General features: G+C 50.6%; 10 protein-coding genes across 10 annotated transcripts; 8 read left to right on the top strand and 2 right to left on the bottom strand.

The window, feature by feature from the left end:
- Positions 1 to 597: 597 nt before the first annotated feature.
- N7529_004096 (SIT4 phosphatase-associated protein family) lies at positions 598 to 4,319 on the top strand (the record flags this gene model as incomplete). The annotated part of the gene is made up of 3 exons (XM_057239623.1): positions 598 to 2,610; positions 2,666 to 3,340; positions 3,651 to 4,319. The coding sequence occupies 3 exons, from the start codon at positions 598 to 600 to the stop codon at positions 4,317 to 4,319; spliced, it is 3,357 nt and encodes a 1,118-aa protein (XP_057098918.1).
- Positions 4,320 to 4,820: 501 nt separating this feature from the next.
- Positions 4,821 to 7,025, top strand: N7529_004095 (SET domain protein; the record flags this gene model as incomplete). Its single annotated transcript, XM_057239622.1, has 4 exons — positions 4,821 to 4,837; positions 4,897 to 5,445; positions 5,499 to 5,758; positions 5,833 to 7,025. 4 exons carry the CDS (start codon positions 4,821 to 4,823, stop codon positions 7,023 to 7,025), a joined length of 2,019 nt encoding a protein of 672 aa, XP_057098917.1.
- Positions 7,026 to 7,609: 584 nt separating this feature from the next.
- On the top strand, positions 7,610 to 9,221 carry N7529_004094 (NADH-quinone oxidoreductase subunit NuoF; the record flags this gene model as incomplete). The annotated part of the gene is made up of 3 exons (XM_057239621.1): positions 7,610 to 7,864; positions 7,927 to 7,998; positions 8,064 to 9,221. 3 exons carry the CDS (start codon positions 7,610 to 7,612, stop codon positions 9,219 to 9,221), a joined length of 1,485 nt encoding a protein of 494 aa, XP_057098916.1.
- Positions 9,222 to 9,790: 569 nt separating this feature from the next.
- On the top strand, positions 9,791 to 10,057 carry N7529_004093 (uncharacterized protein; the record flags this gene model as incomplete). The annotated part of the gene is made up of 1 exon (XM_057239620.1): positions 9,791 to 10,057. One exon carries the CDS (start codon positions 9,791 to 9,793, stop codon positions 10,055 to 10,057), a length of 267 nt encoding a protein of 88 aa, XP_057098915.1.
- Positions 10,058 to 10,084: 27 nt separating this feature from the next.
- N7529_004092 (putative MFS transporter) lies at positions 10,085 to 10,294 on the bottom strand (the record flags this gene model as incomplete). Its single annotated transcript, XM_057239619.1, has 1 exon — positions 10,085 to 10,294. One exon carries the CDS (start codon positions 10,292 to 10,294, stop codon positions 10,085 to 10,087), a length of 210 nt encoding a protein of 69 aa, XP_057098914.1.
- Positions 10,295 to 10,948: 654 nt separating this feature from the next.
- On the bottom strand, positions 10,949 to 17,809 carry N7529_004091 (uncharacterized protein; the record flags this gene model as incomplete). The annotated part of the gene is made up of 5 exons (XM_057239618.1): positions 10,949 to 12,724; positions 12,779 to 13,015; positions 13,174 to 17,000; positions 17,299 to 17,415; positions 17,713 to 17,809. The coding sequence occupies 5 exons, from the start codon at positions 17,807 to 17,809 to the stop codon at positions 10,949 to 10,951; spliced, it is 6,054 nt and encodes a 2,017-aa protein (XP_057098913.1).
- A 1,591-nt stretch (positions 17,810 to 19,400) lies between these two features.
- On the top strand, positions 19,401 to 19,643 carry N7529_004090 (uncharacterized protein; the record flags this gene model as incomplete). The annotated part of the gene is made up of 2 exons (XM_057239617.1): positions 19,401 to 19,451; positions 19,515 to 19,643. 2 exons carry the CDS (start codon positions 19,401 to 19,403, stop codon positions 19,641 to 19,643), a joined length of 180 nt encoding a protein of 59 aa, XP_057098912.1.
- Positions 19,644 to 19,663: 20 nt separating this feature from the next.
- Positions 19,664 to 20,223, top strand: N7529_004089 (uncharacterized protein; the record flags this gene model as incomplete). The annotated part of the gene is made up of 2 exons (XM_057239616.1): positions 19,664 to 20,058; positions 20,127 to 20,223. The coding sequence occupies 2 exons, from the start codon at positions 19,664 to 19,666 to the stop codon at positions 20,221 to 20,223; spliced, it is 492 nt and encodes a 163-aa protein (XP_057098911.1).
- Positions 20,224 to 20,337: 114 nt separating this feature from the next.
- N7529_004088 (uncharacterized protein) lies at positions 20,338 to 20,801 on the top strand (the record flags this gene model as incomplete). Its single annotated transcript, XM_057239615.1, has 2 exons — positions 20,338 to 20,712; positions 20,748 to 20,801. The coding sequence occupies 2 exons, from the start codon at positions 20,338 to 20,340 to the stop codon at positions 20,799 to 20,801; spliced, it is 429 nt and encodes a 142-aa protein (XP_057098910.1).
- A 182-nt stretch (positions 20,802 to 20,983) lies between these two features.
- Positions 20,984 to 21,699, top strand: N7529_004087 (uncharacterized protein; the record flags this gene model as incomplete). The annotated part of the gene is given in 3 exon segments (XM_057239614.1): positions 20,984 to 21,100; positions 21,114 to 21,287; positions 21,304 to 21,699. The coding sequence occupies 3 exon segments, from the start codon at positions 20,984 to 20,986 to the stop codon at positions 21,697 to 21,699; spliced, it is 687 nt and encodes a 228-aa protein (XP_057098909.1).
- Positions 21,700 to 21,960: the final 261 nt, after the last annotated feature.

The raw sequence follows: 21,960 nt of genomic DNA, 5'->3' as shown, positions 1-21,960 counted from the left end.
GTGTTGAGTCGCCATCCCGTGTGCCTTGAGTCTGTTCATTTCGACTCCCCTAAACTCCACTCTTCATTTCTTCCTTTTTCCCCTCTCCGAACCCACAGGTTCTAATTCTCTTCTTTGTCACTCCCTTAAGATTGAAGGTATGATCTATCAAGGATTCTAGCTTCATATTTGATAGCTTCTATCCATTCTCCTATTTCCTTGCAACCTCGCACTCCGTCGTGTTGCAGTCACCCGGTGACGCCCTCCTGCACACTGGGTACACACCATCGGGACTGCGGGTGATGCAAGCTTGTGCACCGAATCGCTAACGAACTTTCTATTCACACAGCGCTAGATCGCTTCGATTTTTTTTGCCCAGATACTTTAGTTTCAATCATTTATCGGCCGTGACGGTCGAACATACCCCACTCGATCTGCGCGACCTGGCCTCTGTGTGTGGACACCACACTTGCCGGTGTATCGGCCTGTCGCGCAACCTCTCCTGAGAACCCGATCTTCCGGCCAACACTTGTACCATAGACTGCTCCGTTACGATAACTCGGAGACGAACGAAACGAACCATTCCATGAATCACTCCCCTCGGCTATATACTCAATCATGTTTTGGCGCTTTGGGGGATATGCGAGTATCTCCACCATCGATACCCTGCTTGACAAACCCGATGTCACTCTCGAAGAACTTCTGGATGAGCCAGAAATCATTCAAGAATTGAAACAGCTTAATACAAAACTCATTGAATACCTGCGCGAGGATCATGTGTTGAAACGGCTTATGGACTACGTGACTGCTCCAAGCTTAATCAATGAAGACGAAGAGAATGACGAAGACGATTCCGATGCAACACATGTCTCAGGTGAGAATAAAACAGCTGCCGTCTCCGCGGAACAGGCGGACACCGATGAGGAGAAGGAGGGCGACCCGTTGAAGGATATTCTTGACCCAGATGACCTGGACAAGGTCGAGAAGAACCGGTTGAAGCACGCCTACATCGCATGCGAGGTCCTCTCATCCGAGACATGGTCTATCTTGGAATCTTTGATGGCAAATCCCGCGTACCTGCGTGACTTTTGGGGTTTCCTGCGACGGTCCCCACCCCTCGATTCTTTGCAGGCAAGTTACTTTACGAAAGTCAACGAGACATTGCTTGATAAAAAGACAGAAGAGATGCTGGAGTTCCTGAAGTCCCTTGATGGAATTGTCGCGGCGCTGTTGCAACATGTTGATAACCCTATGGTCATGGATCTTCTCCTGAAAATAATCAGCTTAGAGAAAGCAGAGGGTGGCCAGGGTACTGTAGACTGGCTCAAGTCTCAGGATCTTATACCCACTCTTTTGTCCTTCTTATCACCAGACCGTCCGGCCTCCGTTCAAACCTCAGCAGGTGATTTCTTGAAAGCGATCATCACTATCTCTGCGAATGCAAGCCCGAATGACCAGTCTTGTATCGGTCCTAACAGTTTAACGCGTCAACTTGTGTCCACCCAGTGCGTTCAACAGCTCATTGATGCTATGCTCAGAGGCGGCAACCCGTTGACCGTCGGAGTGGGCATTGTCATTGAGGTAATTCGCAAGAATAATTCCGACTATGACCCAGAGAACCTCGGCGGTCCTGATTCATTGCTTACGACTTACGATCCAATCTACCTTGGAACGTTACTGCGTCTCTTTGCCAAACATATCCCTCAATTCATGGCTCTCATTCAAAGCTCCCAACACACCATCCATGACGGAAACAAGCTCAAGACTGTCGAAAGAGGAAAGCTGAGCTCTGCGTGGGGCGGAAAAATTGAGCCCCTCGGCTTCGATCGTTTCAAGACATGTGAATTGATGGCAGAGTTGCTTCACTGCAGTAACATGGGACTCTTGAATGAACCGGGCAGTGACGAGTATGTGAAGCAGAGAGACGAAGAGCGAGAGAGGTTGATTCGAGAAGGTGTTTTCGATTCTCGTCCAGACGAGCACTCTGGAGTTGACTATAATGATACCACAGTCGACTTCGCAAATGAATCAGCCTTGGATCCCGGATCTCCAGAAGATGTGAAGATCACAGAAGCACCACAAGCCGGCGAAGAAGAAGGCTTTGAGGACGTTGGGGCATCCGGTGTTCTGGTTGACGAGAAGTCCGGTGCGGGCAAAACGACGAGTATAAACCTGCAGCCAACAGAAACGGCCAGTGAGCTTCCTTCGACGGAGAGAACAACCATTGATGAATCTACAAATGCGCCTCAGCCCTTCAACGAAATCATCGACCCATCATCGCCCAGCATCGGTCTTCCTGATCAAGTTGGTGGCATGAAGCTTGAGAATGAACCGCAAAGCGAGCAGCAAACGGATGGAAAGGACAACAAAGAGCCTGTGACCCCTGCACCTGATGATGTTCCGGCCCCTCTCTTCTCGAAAGAACAAGCACCAGAATCGACCTCGACCCCTGTCGATCAACCAAAACAGCCTTCCGTCAATGAACAACCTGAGGAAACAAGCATCGTGAATGACGGCGGGGATGAGGACTCAGCCGAACAATACATTCAACTCGATACTGACGGGCAGCCTGTGGTCGGTGATTACTTGAAGATTCAGTTTGTGGAAAACAAAGTAGTACCAACGATCTTGGTAAGTATTTTCTTGTCCTTGGCAGGCTGAAGTCATTTATTCTAATTATTGACAGGGCTTCTTCTTCCGTTTCCCGTGGAACAATTTCCTCCACAACGTCGTTTACGATGTAATTCAACAAGTCTTCAACGGGCCCATGGAGCGTGGTTATAACCGGGCACTTGCAGTCAATGTGTTTGATACGGGCCGCATCACCACTGCAATTGTTGAAGGTCAAAAGCGCAGCGATGAGGCCCAGAAGACAAAGCAAATTCGTCTTGGATACATGGGACACCTCACTCTAGTTGCAGAGGAAGTCGTGAAGTTCAGCGAGCGCCACCCGCCCGAGCTGCTTTCCAGATCTGTCATGGAGAGCGTCCTGAATCCGGACTGGATTGAGTATGTGGAGCAAACTCTGTCCGAAACACGGGATCGGGACAATGCTATCCTAGGCGGCGTCCGCCCGGATATGTCGGTTGGGTCTCGCCAGGCTAGCCTGAACAACACTGGCTCCGCGCAAGGATTCTCTAACTCGAATGCTCTATCGGATGCAGGGTTGAATGGGGGCATCGGTGGCTCGACTTTCCAGAGCTTTGACCTCAATCAAGGAAGTGTCTCCGGAGGAGCTTTCGGCGGTGGTGGCACCTCCCTTCTGAGTGGATTTGCCAGCTCGAGTGATGATGAGGATGAAGAAATGGAAGACCCGGAAGATAGGGATTCTGGAAATGCCAACCAGGGCGATTCTGACAATGTGGGTACCCTTTTCCCGATCGACCTATTGTAGCGGTGCGGAACTCGTAATGTCGATTCCGTGCCCCATACATACTGCCATACATACCTGCTCATACCCTTCACTCAAACCCGATTAAGGGAATACACTAAGCAAATGCAAAATTTTGCCAATTATCAGAAAGGATTTTCAACATTCAACGTTAAATCTTGAAAAGTCTTCTGATGTATCGTCTATTTTTGTTTCCAAAGTTGTTCCAGCACTTCATCTACACCCAATCGCACGCCACGAGCCATCGAATTTAGTGTGATTGTACTAACATGTTTTATAGGTGTCAACAAGCTCAGCCAGCCAACCAATTCCAATCCTACCCCCGCCTCCTGCTCCACTGAGCTTGGGTCCATCCCGGGCGCGGCGTCAGTTAGCAGCGCGTCTTGCCGCCCAAAAACAACAATCTGAAAACCCAGAGGGCAATGGTGAGAATAGAGGCGAAGGGAATGAGGACCGAGAGTCAACCTGGTCAAGGAACCCATTCGTAATCGCAGGTATCGACGATGATGCCGAAGGTCCCAACTCAGCGTTCCCCAACAGTGATTTTGGCTCCAACACCAAACACTCCCCTACATTCCCAGAATCAGGATTCAGCCCTCCGGATTCCCTGTCCACCAATTCATCCGACGATGAAAAAGATGGCCGCGCGGAATCCGTCAGACGCCAGGTCCGGGTTCCCCTCGAAGTTGACGACGACGACGACGAGATGGGCGAGATGGTTGGACCTAGCAGCATTGGCATGATGGACTCGGACGACGAAGATGAAGCCATCATCAATGAATCTCTCGGTTACTCCAACCTCTCGGGCCCTGGCCGATACAAAAACTTTAGCCAATCCCGAGCTGTGAGCTCCCATTACGAAGATGAGCAAAACGACAGCAGTGACGGAGAGGATGATGGGCTGGTAGAGATCCTGGTCCCTGGCCGCAAGTCTTCAACCTCAAACTAAGCCTGGGCTCTTTGTATATAGACTTTCCGTTGATGGGGTAGCCATGGGATTTTGCATTCTAATGAGCTTGATCTGATGTTTCTTTATGTCATTGCATGTATCGCATGCCCCCTATCTGGGAACGACTTATGAGTCCTATGGCTTTGATTGTCTGGTTGGGTTTGGCATTCGCCTGTGTACGATAGTTGATGGTTGAGACTGGGGAAGCGAATTGATGCTTTAGTTTTAAGTTTTTGACAGGCAAACATTCGTAGATGCGTAATCGATTCAATTGAATGAGTGTTCATGACTTCAAATATTTCTATCTCACAGCTCGACGGCGGACGAGGAAAAAAAAAGCGGGCCCCACCATGGCATCCCGCATCGATTCTTTTCTCTCAGGAATCCGATCAATACACCAAATTTGGTTTTGTTTCCTTCAGGAAACCTGTGTCAGTGACAAACAAGATTGCTGGGAAGATACAAAGAAAACTTAATCAATTCAAATTAATCTATCGCGATATGACAGCTCTCTCAGGGTAAGAGTGCCTCGAAAATACGTCATTGTTGAAAGTGACATATCTAACACAGACAATAGAGAAGTCGACCCTAAACTGGAAGCTCACACAGAACTATTGAGCTGGGTTATTCAGCATGGCGGCACAGTCGATAAAAGTGTGCGCATCGCCCAAGATGCCCTACGTGGTGTACACATGCAAGTGAAAGCAGATTGGCCAGAAGCCATCCCTAAAGAGACGCGGGCAATCAACACCCCAATCAGCATTTCTATGTCCTGGTACAATGCAATTGGTTACGAATGCTCTAAGGGCTCATTCTCTAAACATGGCGTGGATTTCCCGCGCCAATGGATAGATGAGATCGGGCCCGAGGAGACATTCGCTTTCTTCCTCATGGGTCAGTATCTGCGTGGACCAGAGGGCTTTTGGTATCCATACTTGCGCACCTTGCCTCAGCCGGGCCAATTAACTACACCTCTGTTCTTCGGCGAGGAGGACGTGGATTGGATCCAGGGAACTGGCATCCCTGAGGCATCCGTGGAGAGGATCAAGGTTTGGGATCAGAAATATGATGATGCGATTAACAAGTTGGAGGGATTTGGTTTCCTTGATTGTGGGAAGCTTACATGGTTAGTCTATCACTTCAGTGCCAGGGAACAATAGGCTAATCTTTTTACATAAGGGAGCTGTATATGTGGGCTGCGACTATCATTACCTCACGAGCATTCTCGCCGAAGGTTCTTTCTGGGGCTGTTGAGGCTGCTGATCTTCCAGAAGACGGGGTTTCAGCTCTGCTTCCGCTCATCGACCTACCGAATCACCGGCCAATGGCCAAGGTTGAGTGGCGAGCGGGCAAAGAAGATATCGGGCTTCTTGTGCTTGAAGACGTCTCGCCAGGCGAGGAAATCTCGAACAACTATGGCCCTCGCAATAATGAGCAATGTAAGCATCGCGTTGATCATTGACTTAATGTTCAGCTTCTCGAAACAACTTGGCCCGTACTAACAACATTCTAGTGTTGATCAATTATGGCTTCTGTCTCACCAACAACCCTACCGACTACCGCATCGTCCATTTGGGCGTGAAGCCTGATAGCCCGCTTGGACAGGCCAAGGCCCGCCAGCTAGAGATGTTCCCGGAGGTGGCCAAGAACATCGAAGATCACTATTACATTTTCAATCCCTTCTATCCTCTATTGGGTCCTGACACACCGATGGAACACTCGATTTTCTCACCAGCATTGTTTGACGCATTGACGGTCATGGAATCAAACGCCCGCGAGCGTGAAATGATCGAGATTACAAATGCCGTCATTCGGATTCCTCCGGGCTATGGCAATGGTCATAGTATCTATGCCGCACTGGCACAGATCAGTTTCGAGCTGATTGCTCACGCCTATAGCCTCAAAACTAGTGCAGAAGATCTACCTCTGCAACCAACAACCTTAAACCAAACCCACGCTCAGATCTATCGCAATGGCCAAACCACATTGGACCATTCTGCCTTGATCATCGCAACTTGGACAATCACCCGCGGCCGGGAACACAAGCGTGGCGTCAGCTGGGAGGATACCAAGGCTCTCCTCTCTGAGCTGATGGCACGTGTTCCTGCCGGTCTTCTCTCTGATGAGGTTATGTCCAGAATTCGTGTGCGTATTCTGGAGCGCCCATCTCTTATCACTAAAAACGGAGAGTTGTTCAGACTAGGCGAGTTGTTCAGTCTGCTCCCGGTAGAAATGCAGGAACAGGCTCAATCTTGCTTCCAGCATGTTTTGGGAGTGGTCAGTCAGGAGGTTCCGCCTGTGGCTAGTGATCCACAAACACTGTTTGCAACAGTGATCTGCTTGCTGGTTGCAACTTATAACTCGCCCGAGGCACGTTCGAAATTGCCGTCGCGTCTTGGAAGATGGGTAGCTTTCCTGCTTGAGAAATACCCACTGGCTTCGGTGGGCTCGGACGAGACGAGTGAACCGCTTCGCCTGTTCCAAGAATACACCAAAGCTGAACAGCCAGGGTCGTGGGCACCCAGTGACGGGGTCGATTGGCTTGCCGAGGGTAGTGGATGGTTGAGCTCTGATTGGCTTCAATGGTCGTGGACAGTTGCTGGAGGGGAAATGGTGATGATCCCCCTTCAGTCTTTGGAAATTCTTAGGATGGATGAACCACTATCTATGCTGAAGCAGGCTTGCTTGTATGTGCCGCAGGAGTGAATATAGACAAGCAGCATGAATCAAGCAATTTTATATCCATGTTCATGTCCATGTCTTCGCTCTATTCGTTACAAGACAGATAACACCCGCTCCTGATTTACCACTTACTCAGGTGCTGTATGGATTAGAGATTCTTCTATTACACCCGGGCATTACATGACTGAAGTATTCATGCATCACAAGAGCCTAGAGGGCCCTCCCTCTAGCTTAGCCTCTCATTAGCATGCTATTCTAGTGTCCTTCTTAGGTTGTTCGGTGATTCCTAGCCTCGTAGCCATAGACTCGGGTACCACAAAACTTCACTTCACGCTTCATAATTATCCATTTATAAGATGAATTGAATATTCAACTCAGCTTTTCTTATTGGTTGACTGTAGATATAGATTCACGTGATCCAGCATACTCCGTCATGGCCGAATCGGGATGTTTACTCAGCAGGTGTCACGTGAGCTAATTTTGTCCAATCAAATCCCGGACAAAGGCGGATCGTTCAGCAAGCGCAGGAATTGCCGTGAGCTCCACGACTCCCTTCCCTCTCCACGACCTTCCAATTCACACCAAGTATCGTCACTCCCGCCGTCAACATGCTTTCTCGAGCGGCGGCTCCCACCTCCTCCCTCTCCCAACTTTCGACCCGCTCCCTCCGCGCCCAGGGGGCGGCCGCCCGCTCCTTCGCAACCGTATCGGAGGCTCCTCCCGTCAAGCACTACGGTGGACTTAAGGACCAAGATCGGATCTTTACCAACCTTTACTCACACCATGGAGCGGATCTCAAGTCAGCAATGAAGTATGGTGACTGGCACCGCACCAAGGATATGATCTTGAAGGGTGATGATTGGGTGGGTTGTCGCACAATTCCATTAATGGACCGGGAAATATCAATTGCTAATGCCATGGACAGCTCATCTCGGAAATCAAGGCATCAGGCCTTCGTGGCCGTGGTGGTGCCGGTTTCCCCTCCGGATTGAAATACGTAAGTGGAATACACGCAATTGGGGGAGTGTTTCGAGATAAACCGGCTGACGCGCGAATCGACAGTCATTCATGAACACCAAGGATTGGGACAAGGACCCCCGCCCCCGTTATCTGGTCGTCAACGCCGATGAGGGTGAGCCTGGTACTTGCAAGGATCGTGAGATCATGCGCAAGGATCCCCAGAAGCTGATTGAGGGTTGCTTGGTGGTGGGTCGTGCCATGAACGCCAACGCTGCGTACATCTACATCCGTGGTGAGTTCTACCACGAAGCCACCGTTCTCCAGCGGGCTATCAACGAGGCCTACGAGGCCGGCCTGATCGGCAAGAACGCCTGCGGTTCCGGTTACGACTTCGACGTCTACATTCACCGCGGAATGGGCGCCTACATCTGTGGCGAGGAGACCTCGCTCATTGAGTCAATTGAGGGCAAGGCCGGCAAGCCCCGCCTCAAGCCCCCATTCCCCGCTGCCGTCGGTTTGTTCGGTTGCCCCAGCACAGTCACCAATGTCGAAACCGTTGCCGTGACCCCCACAATCATGCGCCGTGGTGCCAGCTGGTTCTCATCCTTCGGTCGTGAGCGTAACGCCGGTACCAAGTTATTCTGTATCTCCGGTCACGTCAACAACCCCGTCACAGTTGAGGAGGAGATGTCCATCTCGCTGCGCGAGCTGATCGAGAAGCATTGTGGAGGTGTCCGCGGTGGCTGGGACAACCTGCTCGCTGTTATCCCCGGTGGCTCTTCCACCCCCGTCATTCCCAAGTCCGTCGCCGACAACCAGCTCATGGACTTCGATGCCCTCAAGGATTCCCAGACTGGTCTGGGTACCGCCGCCGTCATCGTCATGGACAAGTCCACGGATATCGTCCGTGCCATCTCCCGTCTGTCCACCTTCTACAAGCACGAATCTTGTGGTCAGTGCACTCCCTGCCGTGAGGGCAGCAAGTGGACTATGCAGATGATGCAGCGTATGGAGACCGGAAATGCCCGCGAGCGTGAAATCGACATGCTCCAGGAGCTCACCAAGCAGGTCGAAGGTCACACTATTTGCGCTCTGGGTGAGGCTTTCGCTTGGCCTATCCAGGGTCTCATCCGTCACTTCCGTCCCGAGCTCGAGGCCCGTATCCGTCAATACGAGAAGGAGCTTGGCGCTGCTCCCTACGCCGGTGGCTGGCACCCGGACAGCCGTGCTGAGGGCAAGCTGATCTCCCCTGGCATGTAAATCGCACCCGTACTCCTCTTTTACTCACTCCCACAAACCTTTTTTTCTCCCTTTTTGCCCCCCAAAAAGAAGCAGGAACGGGTCGGGGATGATTTCTACATCTAGACCTCTCTTATTTTCCCCCTCCGGCCGGTAATGTTCTTATTTCTTGTCTGTCTGGTCCGGCCGGGAAGGGTGGTGTTTCTCTTTTCTTTACTATGTTCGATCCCCTCGATGTTCCTCTGTCGCGCCTAGGTTTTTCCTTTATATTGTACAGTCGGTAGCAAATTTGATGCATTTGATGTCTTCATTCCTGCTGTGTAGCATACATATCTGCGTGTCCATTAAATCAAATGCCACCCACCCTCAAGTACAAGATAAAATGCAATGACAGTAACGTAGGCCATCGTGGCCTCAGCGAGTCTCAGTTGTCGTAACATCCAGCTCGATATCAGCAATCACCTCTCGAACATCATCCTTGCACTTTGAGCCTTCGGTCTTTTATTCAGCGTTAATCTCAGCCTCAGCCTCATCCCTCGTCTGGTTTTCCGCTCGAGCTTCAAGAACCTCTTCTCTCTCCATCCCATTCCATGAACATTCTCAATCCACAAAAATCCCATCGCAGCTGCCATTGCCAAACTCAAGAAAACAAAGCACCAACCCCCTCCCATACCACTCAGCATCTGATTGATGACAGCAGCACCAACGGCTCCGAGACAACACCGAATAAGATTGCACGCGGCTGCAGCTGTAGCGGACTTATCGGGAAACAGGTCTACAAGGAGAGCCTGGAGACAAATCAGGGACGTAACAAAGCAGAAGCCCATGATGAACCGCAGAACGAGGGGGGCGGCTAGGTTCACTCTTTGTTGTAGGACCCAGCCTTATGGAATGAAGGCTGCGATTCCAACAGCCATCTCTGGGAAGACTGTTTGGAGGCGGGCATTCTCGATTTGCCCGAAGAGAGGCGAGAAAAACGATGCCAGAGTTACCATGATCGTCATGAAAAGCTTCTCGTTCGTGCTGAACGCCGAGAACGCCCGTGAATCCATTGCTGTTTCTGTATTCTCTGTCTGGGTCTCGGGGGTTGCCATGTCTTCTATTTCAATCGGAGGAAAAGAGTGAGATAAAGTTGTGAAGAGAAATAGTTCAGACTAGTACAATGGGTGGAGATGTCAGCAGAAAAGTTGACTTGCACTTTCCTCACATCTATCTACACTGGCGTGTCGCACTGGTGAATCTTAAAAAGCCATATAACTAACTACATGTATGTATCTTTTGTGTGACCTCAAGACGAAGGTGTCAGATAACGCATGCCCTTTTAGAGGCTCAGGATCTGCTTACACTCAAGGTGTGTGCTGCTGCAAAGACATTGGGATATAACTGGTTATATACATATACCACGATGGAAAAGGGACGGGGAACAGATTACAAAGACCGCTATAGGCAGTACAAGTCTAGCCCTAAGTACAATCCTGTTTATCCTTATGCGAAGAATACATTGATTGTTAAACTACATTTACAGACTAGAAATGTGATAATGTGGACGCAATAAGATTTGCTCAAATAGTAGATTCAGCGATAGGGTAGAGTACAGTACAGGGGTCATGGGAACCATTCGAGATCATGGGAAGAGTACAAAAGAGAAATAAAAGTGCAGTGCAAACAAAAGAAAGGTGCTTGGGCAATATGCCAATTAATCTCACAAATGAGTAGATGCAATCATTGTTTTTCTTCAATCCTCGAACTTAGTGGCCTCCCGCCATGATAATACCGTAATAGCGACGACTCATCTCCGCAGTTTGCAAGACACGAGCATCGCCAGTCAAAGGTAGACCCAGAATAGCAGATGATTGAACAGATTGGACATCCTCATGCGTGATCCAGCCAGCGACAGCCCGGCTCATCTCTTTGAATGCAACACGCTCTTCAAGACCTTCCAACCCGGAATCCTTGATACGATCACCCATCGCAACGAGGGCATTCACCAACCGATTCAAACGAGTTGGGTCACGTCGACCAGCGGTCGCGTTAACTAGGCGAAGGAAATCTTCATAAACACCGCCGCCGGAGGTCCAGCCACGCATTTTACGCTCGGGACCATCGCCGAAGCCTGACACCAGAGTTTCCAGAGTGCGGTAGTCGCCCTCAATAATGGTACTGGGACCGACAATGCGACAGAATGTGGCGTGGGCGTCGTTCCAGTGCTTGCCGCGAATGAGGCAGTCGACCTCTCGAGCGGCATCGCCGGTGTCGCGGGCATGGAGGGCCTTGGCAACCCAGATCCAGGCCTCAGGGATCTGAAGGTCGGCGACGAGATAATGCCATGCTGGGTCGGCGGAGGCGTCGGCAGCGAAAGGCTCAGGGAGGTGAGCGGCGAACCGAGCCAGAGTTTCCTGAACGGCGCGTTTGCGGTCGTCGGCTTGGGACAGGTGCAGAAGGACAAACAGAGTTTGAGTGAGTTCACCGCCTGCGCTGAGTTCCGAAGCAAAGTCCCATACGAGATGGTCGGTCTGATGCTGGTCGATTTTGATAGCTTGTTGTTGTCCGACCGTGGCAGTAAGAACGTGGTGGAGCTGGAAGGAGAGTCGGTTGGAGAGTCGGTTACCAGAGACGGATTCAGGGAGAAGAGATGCCGGGAATTGAACGAAGTCGGCGCCACGGCCCTGGATTGCCGAGAAGGCTTTGAGCAAAACCCAAAGAGGCGACTCGCGGCCAAGAGTATCGGAACCGGGCTGTACACGAGCGCTATCCTGGTGGGAGTGCGACGGGTGAGGGAAAGCGGGTTCTTGCCCAGTAGCCAAGTCCTCGAGGAACTTGGACACAGCGGCCTCAATTGGTTCATCTTCAGAAGTGCAATACCAAAGGCGAAGGCCAAAGGCCTGGAACCAATCCAGATCGAACCGCTCGGTCAAGCCGAAGGTGGAAGCCCGATCTTCAAGTGCGCCACCTGATTTGCCCTCGCTGCTGAGAGCATTACCAGCGACCAGCTCGTAGAGCGCTCGCACAGGCTCACTCATCTCCGAAAGCACATTGTTCTGACGCCACACCTCAATTTGGTTTGCAATGTCAGCCCGGGAGGTAGCATCGCGGCCAATCTGTGCAACCAGAGTTGCTAGGTGTGGATTGTGACTCTCCACCAATGTCTTACAAGCTTCCTCCACTCGGTGCGAACAAATCAAATGAACGGCGCGTTCCACGGGGGAGCGAATTGTGTCCAGGTTCTGAGTGTGTTTATCACGGACAATTTGCTCCCAAAGACGAGTCAACCGGTCCTTCTTGATACGGTGTGCGAATTGTTGGCGTAAGCGAGGGGGAACACCGGCTGAAATGTCGTCCTCAATCTCATCATTGAAGAGGATGTTGAGAAGCTGCCAGACCAGGCGCTCTTCCTCCGACTGGGAGCGGCTAGAGGGGGACAGAGGAAACTGCGACAAGTCGACCTTGGCAATACGAACGAAAGGAGTTCCGTCTACACGCTGGATAGTAGACTGGTGTCGCTGGACATCGAGCATTTCCTTGACCTGGGTAACAATTAGTATCAAATGCACATGTAAAGAGAAAGGTAGAGAACATACCTCACCAGACTTGTTGTAAGACATCACCGCAATATCTCTCTCTTCGCTGAAAACAGTGAAACTTTCTTTCCAGGCTTGATGCACTTCCGAGATTGTCTCCTGCATGTCGTTTCTTGTGCACACAAGGGAGTCTAGGGGACCCCACCGTGGTTTGAAAGAGTCATGGAAAGCAGCGTCGGATTCGGTCATTTCTGTTGCGTCGCCTGCGAAAGTTTTGGGTTGTTTGTTGTAAGGCCACTGTAAGGAAGAATAATAAGTTTTAGCTTAGGATATCTCACATTGGTTGAACTATCTGGTGGGGTGTGGATGTGCAATGTGCTAGATACATGATGGGGAGGAAAAAACAACAATGAAGATAAGGATAATTAATGTGAACACAAAAAAGGGGTTCTAACCTCGAAGCCCTTGGGCTGTGATTTGGTAGCCTTCACTGGAGAGGAGGGAGCCTGCTTGCGTGGTTGCTGAAACAAAGAATTCATGAGATCGATGCTGTTCGAAAAGCCCTTCTTTGGCGAGGCAGTGGCGACGTTTGTGGGGGACTCGTCATTCACGAGATTGCGGTCAATAAAAGCGTTGGCCTGCATTTCACGCAATGCGTCGCGATTTTGCTTTCGAGGGCTGATGGTGCGCTGCAGTTGCTCGGCCCAGTCGCCACTAAGATCAAGCTGAGGCTTTGCAGGACTTCCGAAGTGTTTAGAAATAGGGTGAGTTGTCTCCAGGTCACCATTAGTGCTCTGGTAGTCTTCGTGCTCCACGGTGCGATGAGGAGTAGGAAAGGCACCCGCCATATCCATTTCATCTGCCTCATCTGATCCAACAACCGAATCGCCAGACACTTGGCTCTCGGTGACGACATCGTCGTCATTATCAGTAGTTGAACCCGTGGAGCCTTCCTCTAAAAAAGACTCGGTCTCGCCATCAGAAAAATCCTCATTCCTGGCCGGCATGGCCTGACCGGAAAAAGAACCAGGAACAGAACCAGGCATAAGGTTGCGCTTCTTGAAGTCAAAAGTATCATCATCGATGCCCATTTGCGAGCCAACGAAGGACTCGTCGATTGAGAAAGTGGTCGACTGATCGAAATTGGTCGACTGATCGAAGCTGACAGACTGGTCGAATTGCCCCTTCGGGGTGGCCTGCTCAGGGCCGGAGGCACTCATGGTGCTTTGGGCAAGACTGTCGTCTTCATCTTCATAGTCGAGGCCATAGGTGGTGAAATGAGGCACCTTGAAGATCCAGGTTCCAGTCTCAGTCTCGTAGTTGATGAACTCAGTATCACCGACTTTCTGCAGACGATCAATGTGCTTGTCGAAGAGAGGCCCACTGGTGACAGGCGAGTTGCTCTTCCTGTCTCTACCGCGCGGCCAGGAGTTCTCAATCCGCAAGGTTGAAGGCACGTTCAGGCCCTTGCCCATGGGAGGTTTGATCGATTCGTCAGGGTAGACAGTGATCTTTCGAAGACCAATATCCACGATGGTGGAGAAAAGGTTATCAAGATCAATGACGGTCAGATCGACGGGGCCATTGAAGGTGACGGATCCACAGTTTTGACGTCCAACGGTGAAGTCGACAACCTGCTTGAGCTGATCGCGACTCATTTTACCGAGCTCTGCGCGAGAGGGTTGCATCCAGTACTCACCGGGCCTTGGGTCACCACCGGGGATGAAAGTGAGACGCTTGACCGTAGCACCGTTGGTGGTGGCCGGTCCATTTTCAGGGACGACAGCGAGGTCACGGCGCACAGACTCCATTTCAGGACGGTCGGTAGTTCCAGCAGTATCAACACCGTTGAGGCTACCGCTCTTGCGAACGGAGCGAAGGAATCCAAGTTCCTCCGCAGTTGGCTCGGTACTCTTGGACTCAGCACGAACAAGTTCTCCGCCATTGGCACCAGAGGAAGCAGAGTCAAAGCTGACCTTCTTCTTGAGCTTGTCTCCGGAATGACTTGTGTCTTCTCCGTTGGTGAGAAGGGGTGCTGGCGAAGTGCGAGCGGCTGGGTTGGTGAACAGGTCATTCCTCAGACCACGGTCAATGGTGAGGCGCTTCAGTCCAGAGTTACCACGAGTGCTGCCAGCCTGGAGGGCACCGGGAGAAAGCACACTATCAGACTCAGGATCAAAGGTCTTGCGAAGGTTGCTGGTGGAGTAACTCTTGCTGAAACTACGACCAATGCTGCCATTGACGCTGCCGCGGAGGCTGCCGCCGCCACCGCCCAAGAGGCTGTTGCTGAGACCAGATGGGGTACCGGTGGTGCTAGATGGTGAGCCATAAGTGGAATAAGAGAACCCGTATCCACGCTTGGGAGGGGTGATGAGACGGTTGGCCGCATTAGGGGTAATTTTGTAAACTGGCAGAGGAGTTCGCTGCTTCTGCTTCATGCTTGAAGACAGCGGTGTCGCAAGCGGTCCGGGAGTTGATCCACCTGGGGCAGGAAGACCAGAAAAGATAGACTGGCTTCCGTAGGGGTTCCCATCAAGAAGCGATGCTTGGAAGCTGCCGGGGGCAGGCTGGGACTGTTGTCCGGGCTGGGAGGTGCCGAACATACCACTGCCACCGAGGCCGCCTGCCTGCGGTTGTTGAGCTTGGCCACTGCCAAACAACGAGGAACCCGCATTTTGGCTGGTGTTGTTTTGAGTATTGCCGAACAAACCAGAACCGCCGGTGTTGGTAGTGCTGCCGAATCCACCGAAACCGCCGGGTTTTTGTTGTGTCTGATTCTGCGAGCCACCAAACAAGCCGCCGCCACCGGCGGCCGGCTGGGTGGTTGAGCCGCCAAAGCCAGAGAATCCACCTGTAGCGGGAGCTGGATTAGATCCGAACATACCACCAGCCGGCTTGGGCTGTTGGTTTTGTGAACCTCCGAACAGCGAAGTGCCAGCGCCGGCTTGCTGAGTTTGACCGCCGCCAAACAAGCCAGTTCCCTGCTGTGGTTGTTGTTGCTGTTGACCGCCGAAGAGTGAATTTCCTGCGGCTGGAGTACTGCCAGCACCGCCACCGAGCAGACCAGTACCAGTTCCCTGCTGTTGAGTGCCCGAGCCGAATCCACCGCCGCCAAACAAGGGCTTGTTTTGAGCCGCGGATGAATTTTGCTGGGAGGTGTTACCAAAACCACCGAAACCACCCGTGCTTTGCTGTTGGGTACCACCGCCAAATGGTGAGGCTGTGGCGGTCGAGCCTCCGAACGGATTGGCAGCGCCGGTCGTTTGAGTGTTGCCAAAGCCAAACCCGCCACCGGTAGCGGCGCCAGCACCAAATGCAGGCTTGTTCTGCTGTTGCTGGGTGTTGCCACCAAACATTCCACCAGTGTTGCCGAAAGCTCCTCCAGTTCCGGCTCCAGTGTTACTTCCAAATGCGCCGCCAGTTGTTGGTGTGGACCCACCGAATAGGGTTCCGGTCGAAGCTGCAGGAGTAGCCCCAGCTCCACCGCCGAACAAAGAGTTACCTGCCGGTTTTGCGCCTCCAAACAATGGATTGGTGTTCGTGGATCCGAATGCGCCTGCCGTCTGGGTTGCGCCGAAGCCGGATGGTGCACTCGTGGCAGCTCCTCCGAATGGGGTAGTACTGGCACCAAAGCCGCCGGTGGTAGAAGTGTTTGGCTGAGCGCCAAAGCCGCCAGTGTTTCCGAATGCAGAAGAACCAAAGGCACCAGCTTGACCACTGCCGTTGCCAAAACGGCGACCTTGTTGGTAATCAGCTAGACGAAGCTCTTCAAAGGAAAATTTGTTGTAAGGTTGCATGAAACAGATGCTCTGGTAATGGTTGGTTGCGTTTGCGGTTGCGTCCTTCTCGGTGAAAGCGTTGAATGGGGTACTGCCAGTGCCCTCGCAGGCAGGGAGAGCACCGCCTGCTGGCTGGAAGGCATTGTTTGAGCCGCCAAAGCCTGTGCTAGGAGTGGTGGTCGCAGCTCCAGATCCAAAGCCGCCACCGCTGGCGCCGAATGCACCGGTGCCCGTAGCTGAAGCACCGAACCCAGTAGGTTTTGCAGCGCCGAAAAGACTTCCACCTGTGTTTGAAGTATTGGTATTGGCATTGGCGCCGAAGCCGGCAGTGCCCCCAGAGCCGAAGCCTCCAGAGCCGAAGCCACCGGTGGCACCAGCGGTCTGAGTACCCCCAAACATGCTTCCGCCAGTAGAGGTGTTGGTGTTGGTTGTACCAAATCCGCCTGGGCGGGGTTGAGATCCGAAGAGGGAATTAGGTTGGGCCTGTGTGTTGGTTCCGAAAGCTACAAATAGAGGAAGCAGAAGTTAGTAACCTAAATCAAGGATTCCCAAGCCAATAAACAAAAAAATAAAAATATAATAGGTCCATGGAAAGAAGAGTTCTCTATCCAGAGGGGCCGGGTTTTTCGTGGTTGTCCATCCCGCCAAGGGTCCCGGGAGACTTTGAAGGACTCCAAGTCGAGTATGGTACTCAAATGTGCGACTCGGGTGTTTCTGGACCGCAAATCGAAGCGAATCGATAAAGGGCCAAAGCAAGGGAATGCGAAAGAGCAGCGCAACGCTCAAAGGTTGAGCACGTACCTCCGCCGGAGCCTGATCCGAAGCCAGTGTTTGTGTTGGAAGCCCCACCACCAAAGGCACCAGTGCCAGAGGTTGCACCACTGGCACCTCCAAAGGGAGATGCTGTCGAGCCAAAGCCTAGATGACGGAGGGTATCGCGGTCAGAGGGACTGGTTTTCGAAGAGCTCCTTGCATTCCTTATCTTGTCGTGGTGTCGCTAAGCTATCCAGATGGTCCGCGGGTGATTGTTGGTATCACGGCGAAGGTTGTTGTGTTAAAAATTTGCCTTGCGCGTGATGCACCATCGCGGGTCGAGATCAGGAGCACCGGTTGTCGAGATAGGGAAAAGCCGAGGAACACGAGGGCAAAGGGAAGATGGGGATGGGCTCCAGGAGATCAAGGGAAATCATTTAGGAAAAGAAAAAAAGAACCTACCTCCAGCAGTGTTGTTGTTGCCAGCTCCGAAGCCAGAGCCTGTGCCAAAGCCGCTGCTTTGGTTGTTCGAGCCGAACCCTCCAAATCCGAAAGACATGATGTCGGTTGGAGTTGTCGGGTGTTCAGGAAGTCATAGGTTGGCTGCGCGCAGGTTATGAGGATTCAGACGGAGAGCCTAGGGAGAATGAGAGCTGTGCGCGGATGGAAAAGATACAGAGAGGGAGAGGACGCGACAGAAAAGAAGTCAAGTTTGCTGGGGGCTTAGTCAGGATTTTAGGTGACTGTGGCCGGACCACAATGCTCCATCACGTGACACTCTCGGTGCCTGATAATCCCTGACGTGAATTGGTTCAATGCAAAGCAACACAATGCTCTTGTTCTCGGTCTGTTGATATAAATTGATTCAATAGTGTATTGGCAGCTCACATTTCTCAATTATTTTATTCTCCCAGCTTGCCATGTCATTCATAAGTGATGTAAAGGTGAATTGCTCCCAGAGCTTGTAGATATCACTCACCGTTTGCACCGAGATACATACCTTCGACATAGTTACTCTGTTTCCAGAGTTTTGGACACGATGTATACAAAATATTTACGACAGATTGCTCATTTTACGAATTTGATCATGGAAGAAGACCGAACTTTGACTTATTGACGATATCCTCAAGGTCATATCGAGACCCAATCTACGCATGTGTGTCAACCCTTCCTCTGACATGTTTCTTTGGATGACATCTCGTATCAATGCTTGGATTTCTCTGTAGTCCAGAAATTTGAGAGTGCGAGGAGTTTGTGGTTCAACTTGCGACATATCAAGACAGGTCTCTTCTAGGAGATAGTTACATATAGTTATGTAGCCAATATAGACCAATGTACCCGTGATTGAAAGGGATCAAGAAGAGATTCCAAAAAATGCCAAGAAACACCTGAAAACTTCCCGGATAAAAAAACAGTAGAAAGATGTATACATTGGAAATATATCAAGAGATCAGGTGTTATCGGAGTGTGTGTGTCGCCCGACCTTCTTCTATATGGTATGTACCAGAATATGAGCTCTAAGGTTAGTCCTATCCCTCCGCAGGTATAGGTTCTAGAGGTTGAAGCAGGGAAGTTACGATGCTAGGAGAATTGTGTCTAATTAGACCTTCCTATAGGTTTATGCTTCCTCCCGAAATTTCAGACCTATCGGGGTTTGTCTTCAACCGCTTTCGCTCTTCATTGGCGCCTAGGAAGAGTTCTAGACAGGCTGGGCCTTTTTGCAGCTTCTGTTGGCAGTCTCAATGGAAGATAAAATTGTATTTTCATTAACCAATAAGTTATACAAGGTATTCGCTATCTAAAAGCTTCATGAAAAGATAGAGGCTCCTGAAGGAGGCCGAATGTCTTAGATGTAGTAAGCTAGTAAAGCTGGCTACGGAGCGTATAGTTTTATGGCTTTGATTGATGTATCTCTCGCAACTTGAAGACTAGGCGAGATTCAATTCAGATTCACTTTACCACAGAAAACTCTGAAGATTGTCCACCAGCTTGCCAGAGTATCTTATCTTGTTTACCAAACTTTTACTACACGGTCCTTCTGTTTACCAACAACGTTTGACTTTGATAATCCCATGAGACACTGAGATACGTTACTCTCACCGACTCGCCAGCAAACCCGAGCTTTATTTATCTTGTACTGAAGTGTGAATATGGATATCCACAAAATCTCCAAAGCCCAAGCATATATGAAGAGGCTACGAGTACATAAGTCTATTCTTCGAGAGAATCAGTCCTGGAAAAGGTAGCACCCTAATCCTCCAAAGTCACGCGACAAGGTACTTACTCAATTCGCGCGCCGACAGATGGATCACAAGGGGGATTTTGAAGATAATGACCTTCACTCATCGTTCCTCCCGCCTACGCTCCCTATGTCACTTTACTGGACATCCTGAAAAAGGCTATGATCAAAGACATGACCCTTGAAACTTATCACCTTGGATCTTACGCTCTGTTAAGATCAAATACCACGACTAACATCTTGACGGCACTTGTGCTCATCGTGGAAGCGGAGGAAAGCAATGTACTCGTGCTGCAACTATTCAACCGCGAAGACATTTCTGCCGACAAAGACACTCATAAAGGAACTGTCTTAATTGCCAAAGAGCCCTATTTGAAGGTTTCGGCTGATGGAGATAATATGGTCCGAGTCGAGCACCTTTCCGATGTCCTATTCATCCAAGAATGGCATCCTTTAACTCCAGTGCCTTGGAAGAGTGCGAATGTGCAGTTTTCGAATTGTGCCAACAGATGGAAGCTCAAGGGCAATGCTTCGTTTGGCAGGAATGACTACCAGTTCGCTATTGAATGGTAAGAAACTATAGGACAATGGCAATTGACACAGACTAAAATGTACGCTATTTAGTCCAAAGCCCTAGGCACATAGACAAATCATATCCAGTCCAACGTGCGCTGGCTTTTATAAAGGCTGAGCAATTTGATGCTGCTCTTCGCGCTCTTGAGGCAGCATCTTGAATCTCCACTCCATCTGAAAAGACATTATTTCTCAAATTCCAAGCTCTCTATGGCCTCCAGAGATCTCGCGAGGGCTGTGACATTCCTCCAGTCCTTAAAAAGAAATACCTAAAAATGGTCATTGTGAAAACAAAGCTGAATCGCGCCTTAACTCGACTCGCAGAGCAGGAGATGGGCAACTATCCATTCAAGACCCTACACAAAGAAGCGACAGCACACTACCCACTTAAAATCGACTGTGCCACGTACATCGTACCCGGATGTGTGAGGCCCAACTCATCTCAAAGAAGGCGTTTATCCACAACAAGAGAAGTCAAAGCCGGGGATCTTCTTCTTTGCGAGAAAGCCTTCTCATATGCCTTCTATAATGAAGTTGCACGGAACCAGCCTCGCATGCTATTGATGAACACAGATAGAGACTCCATGGCTATCGGCTTGCAGGTAGAGATTATGGAGAAGACGGTTCAAAAACTGTACAAGAAACCATATGTGATATGCTCTTTATCAACCTTTACCATGCCCAGGTCAAATCCATCGATGTCTCAGAGGTAGATGTCCAGCCAATCGTGGACACCTAAGCTTCAACCCATCCAATGTCACTACTCAATCGAACCCGCTAACAACTTTAGCTTTCTCACCGAACGGATCATATCATATCATACAACTGCTTCGGCCGTCCTGTGTCCACCTGCGAAGCCCACACAACCAGCATAGCAAACTTCTCACCAGAAAACCGATACGAATTCTATTCCTGTAGGATATGGACCCTCGTATGATAGGTCAACCATTCATGCTGCGGCACCGCTCGGCACTAATTTATCGGAGACATGATGATTGTCCGGGCTTCACAGGACCTACTCCCCGATACCGAGAACACGTTCTGATACCAGTCGCCCTTCAGCCCTGGCGAAGACTCAGCAATAGATTTTCAGACTCGGGGCTTCAAATGTGATTGCATTATCTGCCAAAATATCCAGGAGAAAAGTATTCTGGAAAAGAGATGGAGACTCATACATGAGTTGGCAGTGGCTTTTGCAGATCTTAAAGTAGCTACTATCGAACCGGTCATTGCCAAGATAGCCGCGACATGCACTCCCAGCATCTCATGTTCCCTACATCTATCTCCGAGATCCTTATATGGCCCTTGCGATGCTGGAATCTGTCCAGAACCACCCATGGAAAACCATCACTTCCTGTTTGACGTGCCTTGAATCACTTGGGTGTGTCATGGAGGGCGGAAAACTTCCATATGCTGGTAAGTCCCTCCTCGTCAAGAAATGGGGATTGATGACCGATCATTTGGTAAGATGTTGGATGTGTCTTTCGCGAGCTTACAACGGTTTGTCCTTTGAGTTCTCAACCCAGGCACAGGAACATGCCCAAGTCACATGCAAGATTTGCGTCGGCGAGGATGAGATTTTCGAGGAGACAGACTTATGGGAATGTCTCGGTGCGGTCCGACGAGTTGCTGGATAAGAAATACAGGCCAGAGTCTGCGAATTGAGTGGCCTCAGTCAAAGGGTAGACGTGGTGAACATTGAGCGGGCTTGAATAGAGCTCATAGGCTTGCTAGGACATCATTCATTAGTAAATCTTTCGGACATGAATTGACAATTTTTCCTAGAAAAGTAAAAGCATTCATGTTTATTTAAGACCATTGAACGACTGGCGACAGCGCCACCGAAACCACATCTCTACAAACAGTACGTTGTGGGTTTTCAAACCCACATTTCCCCT

This window comes from Penicillium soppii (genome assembly GCF_028829465.1).
Source record: "Penicillium soppii strain IBT 18220 chromosome Unknown utg000004l, whole genome shotgun sequence".
Lineage (NCBI taxonomy): Eukaryota > Fungi > Ascomycota > Eurotiomycetes > Eurotiales > Aspergillaceae > Penicillium > Penicillium soppii.
The sequence above is the reverse complement of the archived record's forward strand: the minus strand, read 5'-3'. Positions and strand labels throughout refer to the sequence as shown.